The sequence below is a fragment of the Akebia trifoliata genome, chromosome 3, assembly GCF_017979445.1.
Source record: "Akebia trifoliata isolate Shusen 1 chromosome 3, ASM1797944v1, whole genome shotgun sequence".
NCBI classification, from domain to species: domain Eukaryota; kingdom Viridiplantae; phylum Streptophyta; class Magnoliopsida; order Ranunculales; family Lardizabalaceae; genus Akebia; species Akebia trifoliata.
Window position 1 is genome coordinate 33671457 of NC_141377.1, and position 20951 is coordinate 33692407.

General features: G+C 32.0%; 1 protein-coding gene across 2 annotated transcripts in view; it reads left to right on the forward strand.

Moving 5' to 3' along the window:
* Nucleotides 1-1871: 1871 nt before the first annotated feature.
* The window catches only part of LOC147406488 (agamous-like MADS-box protein AGL11), a 39593-nt gene continuing 20513 nt past the window's right edge, over nt 1872-20951 (forward strand). Inside the window, exons 1-2 of one of the 2 annotated variants that reach the window (XM_086434555.1) lie at nt 1872-2152; nt 3946-4172. In XM_086434555.1, coding sequence (XP_086290681.1) covers nt 3991-4172 — 182 coding nt within the window. In that variant the 5' untranslated portion in view covers nt 1872-2152; nt 3946-3990. Of the gene's footprint in view, nt 2153-2196; nt 2434-3945; nt 4173-20951 lie in introns of those variants that run through there. The other variant, XM_086434554.1, reaches the window with a different exon arrangement.

Sequence of the window (20951 nt, forward strand, 5' to 3'; positions counted from 1 at the left end):
TCTGTTAGTTTTCTTGTTTAGTTTTAATTCCTATTTTTACTTTTGTTTGGATAAAATTAGAGTGAGATAAATTGGTAATTAGCAATAGATTGGTATTTAGTCTCCGTGGGAACGATACTTTCTTATCACTTTATTACTTGTTTCGATACGTATACTTGCGTGCGTAAAATTAGACAACTTATCGTAGGATTTTTATTTCAAAATTATGTTAGAAGTACAATTCATTATCAGTTACTAATTTATTTTAAATTCATTTTTATTATTTAGACTATAATTAGAAGTATTTAAAAGTCTCCAATACGAGTCTAATAGGATTATAAAGTTAGTATTATGTTATAGATAGGTTAAAAATATTAATTTTTAATATTTTAGTAAGATTACAAGTTGTTATGATGGAGTTATCTATATAAAAAGATTAAAATAAGAAAATTAATAATCAATCAATCAATACTCAATTCAATTATCTTTTCTCTTTTAATTACTTTTAACTTATATTTTATTTTCTTTCAAGCTATTGCTTATTTATCAATTGAATCTATTGATTCAAATTGACCTTGAATATTCTATTGAGCACAATCTATCGAATTTATTGAATCACATGCTTCCGTTACGTCAAGAAGACGTTACGTGTAATTCAAATAAGAGGGTTCTACAAAATTTTTGAAACAGGCTATCCTCTTCGAAGGTTTTTCATAAAAACACTAATTAATGATTTTGAGAAGATGGTAGTAACCTCCAAAATATTTTATATTTCATAAGAATAATGATGATGAATGCACATGGTAAATCATACACGGTTTGTACGCGACTGATGTGACAAGGGTATAAAATCATAGATCTTTTTCCTTGTGTATCCCGAAGAAATAGATCTATGGTTATGTGTCCTTGTCATGTCAACAATGTACAGACCATGTATGATTGACTGCGTGCAATATTCATCACGACACATTTCATAAATACTTCTAAAAGTATTTTATTCTAGTACAAAAAATCTTGATTATTAAATTTGTGCAAAGATATTTTCAGAAATAATTTTTAGTCTATAAAATTCTTATTTTCTACCAAAAGTAAACTGAAATATACTTTTTAAAATATGACTTTTTAATAAAAATAATCGTGGTTTGATGTTAGGATTCTCTACTATACACACTCAGAGAAAAAAAAAAGTGAAAATTACTTAAGAGAGTCCATAGGAAAGATGTCTTTCTAAATGCACCCTAACTTTAGGAGTGGTACCTTAACAATTTAATTAGTAAAATCTTTCTTTCTTAACGTCTCCAGCCTGATAAAACTGCAAAATCATATCGTTGAGATTGATAATTCAAATCATTGAGATTAATAATTTAAATATTTTAACTTGGTCATTTGAATTGTTGATTTTTGATGATTCATTGATTTATGTTGGAAATATTGAGATCCAATTTGAATGTTGATCTTGATGATTCACGTTCAATTATTGAGATCTACCGTTTGTTGATAAAGGAAAAAAATTTACTATTTAGAGTGACTGAACAGGACACTGCGTTCCATATTGAGCTGACGTGGAATTGAGTTGAGAACCGAACATGTTTTCCTTCGTATTTCGAGGAAAAGCATCTATGATTTTGAACACAATTCAATGTCAGCACAGTCTATAGGAAGTCACGTTAGCATTTTTCTATTTTAAAAGAACACTCAGGTCGCTAGTCTAACTGTAACTTAGCTGAATCCAATTGGTGTGTCTGAGCGTTGAAAGATTGCCACCTGTTCTTTCTAAGGATCGAAACAAAAGTTTTCTAAAATAATACACTTCTGCATCCATGGCTGATAAAACGAGTGCAGTCGGACCAAATACTGACCAGCACACTAAAACAAATGTTATTAAATTCCTAAAAGAAAAACCATTCGATTGTTGCTTTCGTCTGATCTCTCACTCTAGAGAGATATATTGATTGAGAGAGAGAGAGAGAGAGAAGAAACTCGTCTCTACGCTTTGGTTAGCTTGAAATCCACGAAACAATCCGAAAATTTCCGAAATCGGTAGTCGCTAGAGTAGATTTTTCGGAGTCGATCCAAAACTTCTTCTTTCTCTCCCCGAGACCGATTCGAGTAGAGAACTGAACAGTTTTGGTCCGAAAAGTTTTTCTCCCTATTTTTACGGAAAGCTTTAAAGGTAAGAAACCAAGAAAACAGTGCTGTACTTGAACTGTTTTTTTACAGATCTGTATGATCTAGGGTTACGAAGTACTTGAAATCATAATTTTTCGCTTAATTTTCGGTTATTTTGGGCCTGATAGTGTCAGTTTTTGTCAAATTCGATTTTTTTTTTTTTGCTTGTTCTCTTATACATTATTCGGGATTATCAAGAGTTCGTTCGAGCTAAATTCCTTGTTTTTCATAGCGAGGTTTAGGTATCTGAGATGAATTTATCGGTTTTGGTGGACGAAAATGAGAGTAAGACGATCGATTTTCTAGATTATCACAAAGAATTTTCTTTGATCTGAATTTTCTTGTTTTTCATAGGGAGGTTTAGGTTTCTGAGATGAATTTATCGGTTTTGGTATATGATAATGAGAGTAAGACGATCGATTATCTCAGATTATCATAAAGAGTTTTCTTTGATTTAAAATTTCGTGTTTTTCATAGAGAGGTTTAGGTTTCTGAGATGAATTTATCGGTGTTGGTGTAAGAAAATGAGAGTAAGAACATCAATTTTCTTAGATTATCATAAAAGAGTTCCCTTTGATCTAAAGTTTTGTGTTTTTCTTAGAGAGATTTAGGTTTCTGAGATGAATTTTTCGTTGTTTATGTAAGAAAATGAGCTTAAAACGATAGATCTCGGTTGTATTAAGGATCCATGAATCATATCTTAATCTTTAACGTTTCTTTCTCTACTAATCACCAATTCTTTGAGATTTCTGGTTCTCCTTTCTTAGATATTTCAGCTTAATTAGCCTAATTTCTTTCTTCATTTTATTCCATCTGATCGTATCCAACGGTTTAAACAACTGATTAGCACTGAAAAATCAATTTTGTTTTAATTTTTCTTCACCGATCCATTAAAAAAAAAGTTACTTTTTTTCTTCGATTCATGAGAAATATTGCTCTCTCTCTCTCTCTCTCTCTCTCTCTCTCTCTTCTGATTTTTGTGAGGTGGTTTTGCTTTTTCGCTTTCAGATGAGTTTCCATAAAACTCCATTTTTCTGAGATTATCAATCTATTTTTCTTCTCTTTCTTTCTTTTTTCTACTAACTAACGCAGGTTTTTTTTTCCTCTAATAAGCTTCTAATTAACTTAAGCATTTGTTCTTCTCGCTCATTCCTCATTAATTCCATCATACATTCATGTGTTCTTCATACATACATCCATACATACACGAACGCATGCATAAATTCTCTGAAACTTAGGAAAGATTTGACAGAGAGAGAGAGAGTTCTGTAGTTCTCGCAAGTTTTCTCCAAATTACTCTTATAAATATTATTATTGAAAAGTAGAACGACTAGTCGTTGTCATTTGATGAGAAAAAACATAGAGTTCCTCGAGATTCGTATATTTGTCATCTCTCTGATTCATTTTCTTCGGAATCTTTGTAATTTGAGACTAGCCTCAGTTCTCAACCTCAGGTTGGACGTCTCTATCAAACGTACAGCTGAGATGGGGAGAAAAAACACAGTTTTCGATCATTTTATGGGGAATCTCTAGGACTAACTTTCCATTGCAGCGTTAGTTTGATGGAGAGTCTAAATCCTCATTTGGGAAAATGATAGCATCAAACTGTCAAGCGTACGGCTAAGATGGGAAAATATTCCTTAGGGATTCCTCAAAATATAAAAAGAGAACTGATCTCTAGAAAACTTGTTCTTTTTCTCTCATCCGTGTCTCTTACGTTTGATGAATAGCGTCAAAAGTTGTCCGGCTTAGAAAAGTACTACTTTTTGTTAATCTCTCTTTGATTTTCTTTTTAAGGTTGAACTTGAAGTAAAATCAAGAGAGAGAGAGAGAGAGAGAGAGATGGGGAGAGGAAAGATTGAGATAAAGAGAATTGAGAACACTACGAACCGTCAGGTGACCTTCTGCAAAAGGAGGAATGGACTCCTGAAGAAAGCTTATGAATTATCTGTTCTCTGTGATGCTGAAGTTGCTCTCATCGTCTTCTCAAGTCGTGGACGCCTCTACGAATTCTCCAACAGCAGGTTCGTCACTTAATTTTCCATCCATCCTTATTTTTTTCAATTATTATTATTGTTTGATACCTTGCTCTCTTTTTCTTTTCGTTTTTCTGATACGTATTTGTGTCCTAGAAAATTTGGTTTATAATAATTAGTATCAAGATTAGTAACCAATCATTACATCTCTTAGCTATATCAGTATTTGAGTCTTTCTTTTTTGGGGGTTTTGGTCTAAAATATTATCTAATTTTAGGGTTTACAATCTCAAGATAGCTTAAATTAGTAGAACAGATTTAAGATGTGTGGATCTCCTGGGCTATGCTTATGTTTTAATTCTAAGTTCAATATAGACATGTTAAATTTGTAGTCAATCATTGTGTCTTTGTTGGTTGACTTGTTTAAATGTTTCTCATAGGTAATGAATGATATATAGGTGTTCCTTTACTAAAATACACCCTCTGTAATCGTAAATAATCAAGGCAACTGACAGGCCCTCCTCAAAATTTTAGGGTTTTCTTCTAGCCCTCCCCACTTTGTCCTTGTTTAGCACTTTCTCCCTTTTTTTTTTTTTACCCAGGGTTTGAAAATCATATCTTGACTTTTCATGGCCATTTAAGGATAGGGTGAAGTACCATTTCATGAGCTGAATTTGATGAATTTACGATTCTGACTCGCTATTCGTTTTAATTACCAAAATGTCAATAGTAATGAATTCAAAGATTTTAAAGTGACTATTTTACAGGTTTAACATTACTATCTCGCTACAAATAGTGAAACCTGCGAGATAGTCACTTTAAACTTGCGAAATTGTCACTTTAAAACCTCTGAATTCGTTGTCATTGATGTTTTGATAACTAAAATGAATAGTAAGCCGAAATTCCTCAAAAGTTGATCACGTGAATATCTCATAAGGATATCTAGGATTTCAATTCTCCCTCTCCTCTCATTTTTGAGTAATTTTATGTAGCATTTGGGAACATGTTTGGAGAGCACTTTTTGTGGTGAAAAAAGTTTTTGGGAATCAAATTTATCTTTGGTAATTAAATATTTGATAAACGCTTCCCACAGGAATGTGAAGCTAAAAACGAGCAAAAATGAAAAATGAATTGTACCAATTTCAACATTTGCGAGAATATGATAGAATTTAAAGTTGCATCTTCTTTGAAAGATAAAGGTGTTAACTAGCTAATTATTTGATAACATCTATGTGTTAAATATACCATAGACCTTGGTTAAATTGTTGCCATCGCCTAGCTCTTGATCTCATTAAAGATAGGATTACTAATTAAAAAAATGTTCTTGCCATTTTGGTTAATGATTAAAATAAGGGTAAATACCCATTTCGTGAGTTGAATATGATGAAATTCTAACTCCAAGTAACTGTTCCTTTTAAGTCCCAAAACATGAAGAGTGAGATTGTAGATTTTTCAAAGTAACTATCTCGTAGCTATAAAGTAGTGAATTGGTATATATATTCAACAATCTCGTTGGTTTATATAGTGACGATCCGACTAAAAAGTAGTGAACCTACAAGATAGTCATCTTAATAACTAGGAAAATTGTCACTTTGAAAAAAAAAATTCTATGATCTCACAACTTTAAAGCTATGAGATCGTCACATGAAAAACCTGTGACATCACTCTTCATGTTTTGGAAATTAAAATGGATAGTTAATCGGAATCGAAATATCATCGAAAGTTGATCATGTTTGGGGAAATTTCTCTTAAAATAATCTTGAGAGATTATTTCTTATTTATAAATTAAATGATAGAAATACACTAAACTTTTAATGTAATTATTTAAATATATAAGAAGGGGTTTCCTAAATAACATTTACTAAGCATCTAAAAGGGGCTTTGACCCATAGCTCAGTTGTTTTGACACATCGCATAACAACTTTGAAGTCATGGGTTCAAGTCTAGCTTACCCATTAAGAAAAATTGTTTGCAAGTACCAACTAGCTTAGTTAGTAAAGTCTTTGGGTGATGATATTAGAGACATGGATTTAAATCCTAGCAACATTAATAGGCTTATTGGATATATATATATATAGGTAGCGTTCAATGGCAAACTTTTTGGCAAAACATTTTTCAAAACATGAGTTAGAAGTTTTGGAATGGGCTGATTTTTGGTGAGGATGATCTCTACGGTGAGGAGATCATCCTCACCAAAAATCAGCCCATTCCAAAACTTCTAACCCATGTTTACAAGCTGAAAAATCGTGGACCGTCCATTTTTTGTAAACTATTTTTGATGGGGTTAGAAGTTTTGGAATGAGCTGATTTTGGTAATGATGATCTCCTCACCATAGAGATCATCTTCACCAAAAATCAGCCCATTCCAAAACCTCTAACTCATGTTTTGAAAAATGTTAGCCATTGAACGCCCCCCTATAAATATAGCGGTTCAGCAACCCTAAAGTTTGCCAAACATTTTTCAAAACATAGGTTAGAAGCTTTGGAATGAGCTGATTTTTTGTGAGGATGATCTCTACGATGAAGAGATCATCCTCTCCAAAAATCAGCTCATTTTGAAATTTCTAACCTTAATTTACAAATTGAAGGATCGTGGACCGTCCAATTTTTGTAAATCATTTTTTATGGGGTTAAAAGTTTTGGAATAGACTGATTTTTTGTGAGGATGATCTCCTCATCATAGAGATCATGCTCACAAAACAATCAGCTTATTCCAAAACTTCTAACCCATGTTTTGAAAAATGTTTGGCACAATATTTGGCAAACTTTAGGACTGCTGAACCGCTCCCATATATATATATATATATAGATGTATATGAAGCGTTCAGAGGCCTTAAAGAGAGTCAAACATTGTGTCAAACATTGTGTCAAACATTTTTCAAAATAGAGGTTAGAAGTTTTGGAATGAGCTGATTTTTTATGAGAATGATCTTTATGGTGAACAGATTATCCTCACCAAAGATCAGCTCATTCCGAAACTGCTAACCCTAGTTTACAAGTTGAAGAATCGTGAATCGTCCGATTTTTGTAAACCACTTTTGATGGGATTAAAAGTTTTGGAATAAGCTGATTTTTTTTAGGGTGATCTACTCATCATAAAGATCATCCACACAAAAAATCAGCCCATTTCAAAACTTAAAACCCATAGATAGAAAAAATGTTTGGCTTTTTAAGGTCTCCGAACGCCACCCTGTATATATATATATATATAAGGGATGGTTCAGCAACCCTAAAGTTTGCCAAGTTTGGTGCCAAACATATATATATATATATATATACACACACTAAATACTCTTGACAAATAACCAATTGCCCAAAAACTCTAGTTTCCACAAGAGAGGTATTTTTTTTTTGCTCACACCCAACACCGTTTAGTCATGTGTTGCAAATGACGTAAGCAATAGAGGGACAATTTCTCTCTCCTCCCACATCTTTTGCCTACAAATTTTAATTTTAGATTTCAAATTGTTGGGCCCACATGAATTATATTATTGGCAATCTAGCACCGCAGGCTTCTAGATTTCATTAAAAAACTCATATTTAAAAAATAAAATAAAATAAGTTTTTCAAACTTGAAAGGTGTTGAAAATGAACCTTTTACGAGCACCCATATTTAAAATTAAAATTCAACGGTGAATAATAATCTCTTTTTTTATTAAAAAAACGTTCATAGAATTTCATCCTCTACAATCTTGCAGTATCGGAATATATTTGTGAATGCCACAAAGTGATCCGATCAAGAAATTCCCATTTTCCATTGTGATCTCGAAAGAGAAAATTGTCTACGTCATTTGCACCACATGGAAAACGTTGTTGGTCTGTGAGGAAAAAATCACTCCTTCCACTAAAAGCACCCAATGGACTTCTGCGGAACACACCACGTTAACAAATAAGGCCTCGCCATTTATTGCATTTTGGTGCGTGGAGTGCATGGTGGGACCTGTAGAAATTCTTTTGGACCTCTTCACACCCAAAATCAGCTTGATTGGTGACTTCTACCCCTTCGCTTTTTAGTAACCACAAAAGCCTGAAATCCAATGGCTAGGAGTTATCTTGAAAAATGCTTCAACCTAATGGCTAGAAATAGCATATCTGTATTATTATTTCTCCGGTGTGTGAATCCACCAAGAGATTCTCATTTGACCGAAAAAGAGTCTCCTATGACGACAGCTACACAGCTCCACATACAAGAAACGCTTCTCATGCTAAAATTCACTCTTGAGAGGAAAAAAGAAGAAAGAAAGAAAGCAAGGAACCTATCAAGTGCTAGTTTTTCTTTCTGTTCTTGTGTTCAAACTTCAAAACTATGACATCAATGCCAGACTGAAGTCCAGAGATTTATGATTTTTCTTTGTTATAGAAGGATAGACTAACCTTGTTTATTTATGTTATCTTTGCGAAAGAGACGATAAAGAGAAGTAAACGTTAGTTAACTTCCTTTCTTCTAGGGTTTCTGTTGTTTGAAACTGAAAGAGACCCTTTGGTCTCTGTAGGGTTTTGTTCACTTTTACGGTTTTGAAGAGAAGAGAAATTAAAGCAGTGTTGTTAAAGGGGTGGTCACAAAGTTTCGTACCCAGCACCAGTGTTGGTGGGGCCAGCATGCACTCCTCCTTTCACGTCACCTCAAAGGCATGCATGCATCTCACCCGACACAATATTTTGATGTCACCTTCTCTTTATTTGATATCTCTTCTTTGAAAACTACTTTCCTTTGTAGCAACCTTAATCTCTCAGTAGTGGAAGCAATAACACTGTTACTTCCCTGCTTTTCCGTATCCCCCAGTCAACACTTCCATGGCCTTTTCTTCTTTCACCAAGAGTCCTACAGTACAATTCTGCAAGTCTGTTTCTTGGATTCGGGTGGATGATGTGCGCTTGGTTTTCCGTTTCTAACGCACTATCTAGTCTGGTCCAGTCCCGTACAAATCAAACAGATCAAAATCAGTTTAAATAATTATAATTATTTTTCCTACTATGAATTGGATTAGTAAGCGCTCAATCATATATCTTAATTTATATGAGTTTCAAACATAAGTTATTTAAAATAATAATTATATATATATATAGGGAAATGTTCAGCACCCTAAGTTTTACCACACACTTTAACAAACGTTTTTTGTCCTACATGGGTTAGAAGTATTGGAATGAGTTGATTTTTGGTGAGGATGATCTCTATGATTAGAAGATCATCCTCCCCAAAAATCAGCCCATTCCGAAATGTTTAGCCCCATGTTTACACGTTGAAAAATCGTGGACCGTCCATTTTTTGTAAATCAATTTTGATGGGGTTAGAAGTTTTGAAATGAGCTGATTTTTGGTGAGGATGATCTCCTCACCATAGAGATCATCCTCACCAAAAATCAGCTCATTCCGAAACTTCTAACCCATGTAAGACAAAACGCGTTTATTAAAGTGTGTGGTAAAACTAAGGGTGGCGAACGGGACCCTATATATATATATATATATATATATATATATAATATATATATATAGGGAAATGTTCAGCACCCTAAGTTTTACCACACATTTTAACAAACATTTTTTGTCCTACATGGGTTAGAAGTTTTGGAATGAGCTGATTTTTGGTGAGAATGATCTCTATGATTAGAAGATCATCCTCCCCAAAAATCAGCCCATTCCGAAATGTTTAGCCCCATGTTTACACGTTGAAAAATCGTGGACCGTCCATTTTTTGTAAATCAATTTTGATGGGGTTAGAAGTTTTGGAATGAGCTGATTTTTGGTGAGGATGATCTCCTCACCATAGAGATCATCCTCACCAAAAATCAGCTCATTCCGAAACTTCTAACCCATGTAAGACAAAACGCGTTTGTTAAAGTGTGTGGTAAAACTAATGGTGGTGAACGGGACCCATATATATATATATATATATTATATATATATATATATATATATATATAATATATATATAATATATAGGGAAATGTTCAGCACCCTAAGTTTTACCACACACTTTAACAAACGTTTTTTGTCCTACATGGGTTAGAAGTTTTGGAATGAGCTGATTTTTGGTGACGACGATCTCTATGATTAGAAGATCATCCTCCCCAAAAATCAGCCCATTCCGAAATGTTTAACCCCATGTTTACATGTTGAAAAATCGTGGACCGTCCATTTTTTGTAAATCAATTTTGATGGGGTTAGAAGTTTTGGAATGAACTGATTTTTGGTGAGGATGATCTCCTCACCATAGAGATCATCCTCACCAAAAATCAGCTCATTCCGAAACTTCTAACCCATGTAAGACAAAATGCGTTTGTTAAAGTGTGTGGTAAAACTAAGGGTGGCGAACGGGACCCATATATATATATAGGGAAATGTTCAGCACCCTAAGTTTTACCACACACTTTAACAAACGTTTTTTGTCCTACATGGGTTAGAAGTTTTGGAATGGGCTGATTTTTGGTGAGGATGATCTCTATGATTAGAAGATCATCCTCCCCAAAAATCAGCCCATCCGAAATGTTTAGCCCCATGTCTACACGTTGAAAAATCGTGGACCGTCCATTTTTTATAAACCATTTTTGATGGGGTTAGAAGTTTTGGAATGAGCTGATTTTTGGTGAGGATGATCTCCTCACCATAGAGATCATCCTCACCAAAAATCAGCCCATTCCAAAACTTCTAACCCATGTAAGACAAAACACGTTTGTTAAAGTGTGTGGTAAAACTTAGGGTGCTGAACGGGACCCATATATATGTGTCCCGTTCAGCAACAAGCATTTTGACAAACATTTTGGCAAAACATTTTTCAAAACATGGGTTAGAGGTTTTGGAATGGGCTAATTTTTTGTGAGGATGATCTCTACGGTGAGGAGATCATCCTCACCAAAAATCAGTCCATTCCAAAACTTCTAGCCCCAGTTTACAAGTTGAAAAATCGTGGACCGTCTATTTTTTGTAAACCATTTTTAATGGGGTTAGAAGTTTTGGAATGGACTGATTTTTGGTGATGATGATCTCCTCACCGTAGAGATCATCCTCACAAAAAATCAGCCCATTCCAAAACCTCTAACCCATGTTTTGAAAAATGTTTTGCCAAAATGTTTGTTGCTGAACATTTCCCTATATATATATATATATGGGTCCCGTTCAGCAACAAACATTTTGGCAAAACATTTTTCAAAACATGGGTTAGAGGTTTTGGAATGGGCTAATTTTTTGTGAGGATGATCTCTACGGTGAGGAGATCATCCTCACCAAAAATCAGTCCATTCCAAAACTTCTAGCCCCAGTTTACAAGTTGAAAAATCGTGGACCGTCTATTTTTTGTAAACCATTTTTGATGGGGTTAGAAGTTTTGGAATGGGCTGATTTTTGGTGATGATCTCCTCACCATAGAGATCATCCTCACCAAAAATCAGCCCATTCCAAAACCTCTAACCCATGTTTTGAAAAATGTTTTGCCAAAATGTTTGTCAAAATGTTTGTTGCTGAACGTTTCCCTATATATATATATATATATTTGCTGCTGCTGCTAAATGAGCAATGATTGGATAAAGAATAAAATTATAATGGAACAACATCCTTATTATTACAAGTCCAAAATAAAGAATGGATAATCTATCCCCCAAGGGTGGAGCTAGGATTATCAGTTTGTGGGGGCTAAGTGCTAACGATGGACAATTGATATTCTTGATTTCCTTTTATGTCAATGTTGAACTTATTATGATGGATGGCTAGTAATCTTCATAATGAAGTTACTAATCATCTTCAATGTCTTGGATATGATGAGCATGATGATGGTGGCAGGGCCATTGGGTCATTTTTCATTAGTCTATATGAAAACACCAAAGTCAAGAGGCATGTCATCATTTTGACTAAAATAAGGAGGTATCTCAAATATTATCTTTTAACACTGAAGGGCATCTCATTATTTTGAAAACATAAATACACCAAGTGTCACGTAGAAAGAAAATTTCCAATGAGTTTGAGTAGCCTTACTAATTAGTAAGACTTCAACTCTTACTAAGGATCGTTGAGCTCACCTTGCAGAATCCAAAAACATGATCTGATTCCATAAGGTTGTAGAGGACACAATTCCATGAACTCTGAGAATGAATATATATATATATTCTCCATTGAATTTTAATTTTAAATTTGAGAGTATCATGGAAGTTCAGTAGCCATCTATTTTCAAAACCTCAAATCAAACCCAAAAAAAATGAATTTTGAATTTTTTTTTTCCACCTAAGTGTTTCTGTGAAATCTAGTGGGCTATGGTATTGGATTGCCAATCTGGTAATTCATTGAGTCCAAATAGCCTTACTATGTTAGTAAGGATTTCACCCTTATTAAGCGTCCTTGTCCTTAACTTGTCACATCCAAAATCATGATTCGATGCTTCAGGGTTGTAGAGGACAAGATTCTATAAACTTTAGGAAAAAAAATCCAAAACAAGTTATCTTTTTACTATTAAATTTTAATTTTAAATTTGGGAGTTAAGTGAAAGTTCGATAACCATCCATTTTCAAAACCTTGGATCAAGTCCAAAAGAAGAAGAAAAAAATTATTATTATTATTATTATTTTGGATATGAGTTTTTCCATGAAATCTTGACGGTTGTGGGTTGGATTCCCAATGTGGTCTTAGTAAGGCTTAAAATATTAATAAGTGAGTAAGGAAAGTATTAGTGTAATCCATTTGAGCTTAAAGACCCTTCATAAGAATTAAAATCTGACTAAGTTAACAAGGAAAGTGTTTAATCACTTCGAAATTTTTTGAAACAGTCTGGCTGCTTCAAATTACAAATGCATGTTAGCTAGTTAAAAACAGGGGGGCATGGGAAAACCAATATTTTTTTAAGTTGTCAGTTTGACTTTGAAAAACGCAGGGCTATCTCTAACATAGATATAGATTAAAAGGTTGGGGTATGCATAAGGGGCTAACTCTAATATCAATCAAAACATAAGGGGTAAACTATCAATTTTTTATTTTTTCAAAGTTTTGTGGGGGCTATAGCACCGCCCCTTCTATCTCCTATGACAAATTTTTAAATAATTAAAGGAAGGGTAGCTTCATAAAAATAAAAAAAGAGTAAAGACATCGGTATAAAGAACATAATTTGCTAACGCATCTACCGTCGAATTAGCTTTTCTCCAAAAGTGATGAATTTCCTAAGTGACCATATTGATTATTTTATATATTCAAATCTCAACATGACTATTATTTTGTCCCAATAGAATTAATCAAAATCTAGTTCAAGTTATCGTTACGTACATTATGTCATCGCTAAACTTTTAATCCAATACTTTTGAAGGTGTTCCCTTTAATCTCCTCTTTCCTCGTGCTTTGTGAAATCTTAATCGGATTGATCTTTTCTTCTAGACTCACTTTCTCTTTTTTTTCTATTTGGATTGGTTGAGTTTTGTGATCGATGGATATCACTTCCTTTATTTCAACGTTTTGTGTCCTTTCAACAACTCTAATATGGGATTGGCCAATCCCTTTTATAGATGAAGGTTGATGACCTAAATTAATTTTTTTATTAAATTTCCTATTTATCAAGGTCTCCTACTAATTTCTTAAAAAATATAATTCTAATGATATTAGATTTCCATTTAAAATTGATATTTATAATATTATAGAATCCACATGAATTTAGAAACTAAAATCGTGGAGGTCAATGGACCTAGGTTAATAAGCCAAAATGTCATATGAGTTCTAACATCTCCCACTTGAACCATTTGATCGATTGTGCTAATAGAGAATTTTAAAATATTTTAAAAATTGACTCAACTTTAGGATTATATAATCAGAAATATTTTATACGTGATCATGACTTTTAAAATCATCAATATTCCCAATATGTAATTAAATTCTTTAATGATATATTTTGATTAAATATTAATGTCATAGCGGTTGTATGTCATATATGTCATACTTCTTTCTATATATCACGCCATCAATACTCTTTCTGATATAGTATTTAATTATACCCATTTCATTTTGTCTTATTAAGATATTTTCTGTATTACTTAAATCAAAATTAAATATTCATAATATAATTGAAAAATGAAATAAACAAAAATAAATTTTATTTAGTATTAATGTTAATGTCAATTATATAACCACTTCAAAGTAACCTATTCCATATACATAAAAGATTTTCCTAAAAGACCCATCCTGATAACATGTTTTTTGTAAACTTTTAGTGATAATCATTTGTCAATGGATCAACTATCATTTACGTGGTACTAATATTTTCTAATGACACTAACTGTTTCTGGACTCTTTCTCTAATACCAAGTACTTGACTTCTATGTATTTCGTATCATTTTAGTATTTTTCATTCTTAGATAAAAACACAGCTGCGGTATTGTCATAATATATCTTCAACGACTTGGCAATAGAGTCGACAACCCAAAGTCCTAAGATAAAATTTTAAAACTAAATATCATGATTCGTGGTCTCAAAACATATCATGAATCCAGCCTCCTTAGTAGATGAAGCAGTAATGCTCTACTTCACACTCCTCCATGAGATAATTTATTTTACAAGTAAAAATATGAAACCTAATGTAGACTTTCTACTATTAGAACATCTAACAAAATTAGAATCCGAATACTCAATCACTTTTAGATAATCTGATCTCCTGTAAGTGAGTATATAGTCTTTCATCCCTTATAAATATCTCATAATCTTCTTTTTGACTTTCCAATGATTTATTCCCGGGTTACTTTGATATCTTCTTAACATTTAACTGTAAAATTGGTATTTGATCTGGTACATGTCTGAACATATATCAAACTCTCAATAACTGAAGCGTATGGAATATCCTTTATCTATACCCTTTCTAAATTATTTTGCGGACATTGGATCAAGTTGAACTTATCTTCTTTCCCAATAAACACGTCACAATTAAAATAAGATTTTGTTGATATAACCTTTTTGAGACAATCCTAATAATCCTAGAGACTGATTCCTAAGGATTTTTATGCCAATAACATATATTACCTCACCTATACCAATTATCTTAAAATTCTTAATAAGATAATTTTTGATTTCGTGCAACAAATTAAGATTATTACTAGCAAATAAAATATCATCCACATACAGAACCAACATAATAAATTTGCTCCCACTGATCTTCAAATATATACACTGGTCAACAATATTTTTCTTAAATTCGAGAGAGGCAATGGTATCATTAAATTTTATGTACTATTGCCTTGAACCTTGTTTAAATCTATAAATGAATTTTTTAAGTCTATAGGCTAAATTTTCCTTTTCTTTTTCTGTGAACTCTTTAGGTTGTTCCATATAAATTTCTTTATCTAAATTCTCATTTAAGAAAGTCATTTTCCCATCCATCTGGTGTAACTCTAAATCATAATAAATCACCAATGCTATGATGATTTTAAGTAAGTATTTATTTGAAATTGAAGAGAAAGTCTCAGTGTAATTAATGCCTTTTTTCTATGTAAAACCTTTGACCACAAGTCTAATTTTAAATAGTTCAACATTGCCTTTTGTGTTATGATTGGTCTTGAAGACCCACTTATAGTCAACTTTCTTACATTTATGATGCAATTTAATGAAATCTTAAATACAGTTCTGACCCATAGATTTTAATTTTTCTTTTATGGTATCCATCCACTTGGTAGAATCATGATTTTCTATTGTTTATGAAAAGATAATCAGATCTTTATTTATCCTAATATCAAAGTTAAATTCTTATAGATATACCACATAATCATCTAAAATGTTAGGTCTTCTTATTTTGAGAAATCTTCTTAGAATTATCGATGGTGAATCTTTAATTATAATGGTTGAGTCTTGATGGAGTGGTAAACCAATTTGTTCTAACTATTGTCCATTTTCCTCAAGTTGTTAAACATCTTGAGAATTAACAATTTCATGAAGGTTAAGAGGTGGTAGGATATCTGCTCTTATTTCTTTAAAAGTTATTTTACGTGATTCGACACTCTCACTAATCTCACAATTTTTTAAGAATCTGATATTTTCAATTTCAACTATTCTCGTACTATGGTTAGGGCAATAGAACTTGTATCCTTTAAATTTTTCTAGAAAACCAATTAAATATCTAGATATGGTCTTGAGATCTAATTTCCTTTCTTGTGAATTTTGGATCATTGCTTCCGTTGGGCAACCTTAAACATATAAGTATCTTAGACTGAGTTTTCTACCAATTCATAACTTGAATGGAGTTTTAGGAATTATTTTACTGAATTTTTTTTTAAGATGTGCATTGCGATCTTTAATGCTTCTCTCCACAAGAATCTTAAAATTATTGAATGACTCAACATACTCCTAACCATATCCATAAGTGTATAATTACGCTTTTTAGTTACACCATTTTGTTAAGGCGTTTTAAGCATTGTATACTGTACACAAATACCTAATTTTTCTAAGAATTTAACAAAATTGTCAAGGTTCTAACATGATTCATTAAATCTATCATAATATCCACCTCCTCTATTTGACCTAACTATTTTAATCTCTATGTCTAACTGTCTTTCTACCTCAGTTATAAATATTTGAAAAATATTTATAGATTGAGATTTTTCATAAATTAGATAAATGTAACCACACCTAGAGAAGTCGTTTAAAAAGGTGATGAAATATCTTTCTTCACTCAAACATGTAATGGGAAAAGGTCCACAAATATCAGTGTGTATGATCTTAAGAAGTTTTTTTACTTCTTGTGGCACATTTCTTAGTATGTATAGTTTGTTTTCCTTTAATACAATCGATGCATACCGAAAAATTCGTGAAGTCCAAATTTTTTAAAAATTTATCTGTCATTAATCTCTCTATCTTAAAAATTTATCTTTCGTTAATCTTTCTATTCTAACTCTGAAAATGTGTCCTAGACGTTTATGCTACAAGATCGAGAAATTTTTATTATTCAAATGCAAGAAAATTAAAGACTTGACATAATCATAATTTAAATATATTTTATATAAATCATCAATTAAAATCCTAGATCTAACTAAAACTAAACGAAAAAATAACATTTAAAAGAAATCAAATAACCCAAACTATCCAATCAAGATAAAGAAATTAAATTCCTAGATATGGTATGAACATAAAAAATGCTCTTCAAGTCCATCTGATGACCAGTCTGTAATACCAAATGATAGGTCCCTACAGCTAGCACTTGCTCTTCGAGACAGTTTTCCATGAAAGTGGATCTTTTACTTTGTATTGGTTTCCTATTTGAAATGAATCATTTTTCTTTTCGAATCGATTTATACATTTTGCGTAGTCTTTTCTTTATGTGTCTCATCTTGCCACAGAAGTAATACTTGATACCATTATCTTTCTTCCCTTCAGCTTGATCTGCATTCTCAATCGCTTTACCTTTTCTTGATTACTTCTTTTTCCATTTCCTTGATATTTCTTTTTTCTTACTTACTTCTTGAGTCATCAAAAAAATAGATTATTTCCCTTCCTTTCTCAATCTCGTCTACTCTTGAATGTACATGTTAGTCAGTTCGTTCACACTTCACTTGTCTTTTTAGTATTGTAATGGATGTTAAAAGGTCCGAACTAAGTTAGGAGAGAGTTGAGGATGAACTGGACTAAAAAGGAATCATCTACACTCATTCCTAACGCTCTTAACTGTGTAGTCTTGTATGTCATGTTGAGGATGTGGTCTTGTATTCCTCGCGTCTCATCATACTTAATAGTTGTCAACTCACTCATCAATGTGCTGGTAACTGATTTATCAACAAGTTTAAACTTTTCTTCCATGTTCTTCAAGTACTTATGTGCGTTGTTAGTCGAAAATAGGAGATCTTGATGTTGTTAGCAATAGTCATCCTCATGAACATCAAACTGAGCCTATTCGATCTTTCATAAGTGAGAAACAAGTTTTCTTACTCCACTGTACTGCTCTTAGTTAGGTCTGTAATTTTTGTAGAGATGAGCGTCAAGTCAAGATCTTGAACTCCTAGAATGAATTGGATGTAAGAGATTGCATCCGATAAGAATTGGGACCATGGATGCAAGAGATTGCAATGCATCGAAAATTGAAATTTTATAAAGACAATACTCTAATTAGTGTTTTGGGTTATATTAAATAATGATAAATTCATTATTTAATATAACTAGGTATATTCATTGTTTACTCATCTAAGAGTAAAGACTAATTTTATTCACCCTATAAGACTAATATAATTTATATAATTTATATAATTTATTCAATCAATTTTATTATCTTTGGGTATCCAATCCTAGCTGTGTTAAATTATGTAGATTATATTATATTACCCTCAATTAGTTAAATAAAATTCTCCTCTGAGCTAATGTCATTTTTCTTTAATGTCACCTCAATGACCAAATTTAATACAATTAGAAAACTCATAAATGTTGCAAATTAATGCCATTTTGGCAACTACAAAATTAAGAAATTTATGTTTCTCTAAATTATTCAATAATATTTATTAGATTAGTTAAATCAAACTTTATATTTCATTAACATGATATGACATAATGTTTTCATAATAAAAGTCCAATGCCAAAACTAAGGTTTAATTGGTCAAGAATCCTAAAATAAAATATCAATTTATTTTATCATAATCTTATACCAAAATAAAATAATGATAGTAATCAAAATTGGAACCATATACATATCACATCAATATCCCAAAATCGAAATTGGCAACTTAACATACATGCATTAATCAAATTAAAAATTAAATATACATGCATAAACCAAAATTTGAAATTAAATATGTGTAAAATCGAAATTGAAAATTAACATACATGTAAAACCAAAGTTGGAAATCAAATATATATGTAAAACCGAAATTAAAAATTATCATATATATAAAATCAAAATTAGAAATTAACATACATGTAAAATCAAAATGACAATAACAATAATAAAAAATAATAATAAATGAAAAAATTCAAAGGAATATCAAATTTAAATTTCAGCCAATATTAAATCAGAAATTCAAATCGATATGTAATTGAATTCTAAGAAAACTATGAAAAACCCAGCAATTATGGTTACATAGTGAGTTTAAGAAATTGTCACAAGAATTTTATAAGTCATTGAAATCTTTTATTTATAAATGGTAACTAAGATATGGAGATTCAAAACCTACGCTCTGATACCACATGTTGATTATTTTATACATTCAAATCTCAACACGACTATTTTTTTATTCCAATATGATCAATCAAACACATATATCAAACAATCATTTGTGAACAAAAATTTAGTTCAAGTTATTGCTACTTACCTTGTGTCATTACTAAACCTTTAATCTAATGTTTTTGAAGATGTTCCCTTTAATATCTTCTTTCTTCGTGTTTTATGAAATCTCAATTGGATTGGTCATTTCTTCTAGACTTACTTATTCTATTCTCTTTATTTGGATTGATTGAGTTTTGTGATCAATGGACATCACTTCCTTTATTTCAACGTTTCGTGTCCTTTCAACAACTATAATATGGGGTTAGCCAATCCCTTTTATAGATGAAGGTTGAGGGCCTAAATTAGTTCTTTTAGTAGATTTCCTATCAATTAAGGTCTCCTACTAATTCCTTAAAGAATATAGTTCTCATGATATTAAGTTTCTATTTAAAATTGATATCTATTATATTATAAAATTCATGTGCAATTAGAAACTAAAACTATGGAAGTTAGTAGACCTAGGTCAATGAGGCCAAAACATCATATGGGTTCTAACATATCAATTTTAATGTTGTTTTAATGCGATGGAGACAAGTCTCAAGTTGTCAAGGTACAACACCACCAATTAGAACTTTAGTTAATAACAAAGAGTCTATCTCAATTATAGTTTTAGCCTAAAGTAGGTTAAACCCTTTCAAAGCTTGAATTAGTAATCAAAACTCTGCTAAATTATTTGACCCAACTACGAAAGCCTAGCTGCAAGCTTTCACCATCTTCTCATCATTACCTCTTAGGATAGCCCCTCCACTCAAGATCCTAGTTGCCTTTAGAAGTGCCAACGTCATTAATTTTTAAGCATCCCCTTTTAGGCTTTTCCAGCTAAATACATGAACTTTTTTTTGGCCTAATGACATTCAAAGAAAAGATTATATCTGCTAGCAGCACCAACTTCTTGGAAAACAACAATTTGTTATAGCTTGAGACATTGTCGAGTTCAAGCATCTAGTTCAAAGAAGCTTTAATGATCCCTTATGCCAAGGGACGCACTCCTTCGAATATTGCATGCTTCCTTGTCAGCCAAATAATGAAGAATTTTATTTTTTATTACCCTCCTTTAACCATGTAAACTTAGACTTTTGTCCCTATAGTGATTCTTCATTATTGGCCAAAGAACTATATTCCTTCTTCGTTTTTTAACACTCGAGCTGCAAAGAGTCTATCCTCATACTCTTGCACCTTCAATTTAAATGTCTTGAGCTTCTTTCCTACATTACCCACTACTTCTTTATTCCAAGCTTTTATCGCATTTTTCAATCTTTTCAATTTCTTGGCAAAACTAAGTAAAAGGGGACCTTCCTCACCCACACTCCAAGAATATCTGACAATTGACATAAAATTCGATCTATTAGCCCAGAAGTCTGAATTGTGTAGGCCTATAAAAGGAATTTGTAAATTTAATTTGAAGGGGGCGACGATTAGAAGAAAGTCTTGGAAGGTGATGCGCTATAAGATAACTGAATCTTGAAATCCTTTGTTGGGAGACAACCCCCTATTGTTGGAATAATTTGATCTACTCTGCAGGTAGATGCGTAATACTATTTTGATTAGAGTATTTAGTTGAGTTAATAACTCCTACCTTATAGGATCTGTTTGTTATTTTGACTGTATCTGTAGGCTAAAATCTCGTTCTGTTGA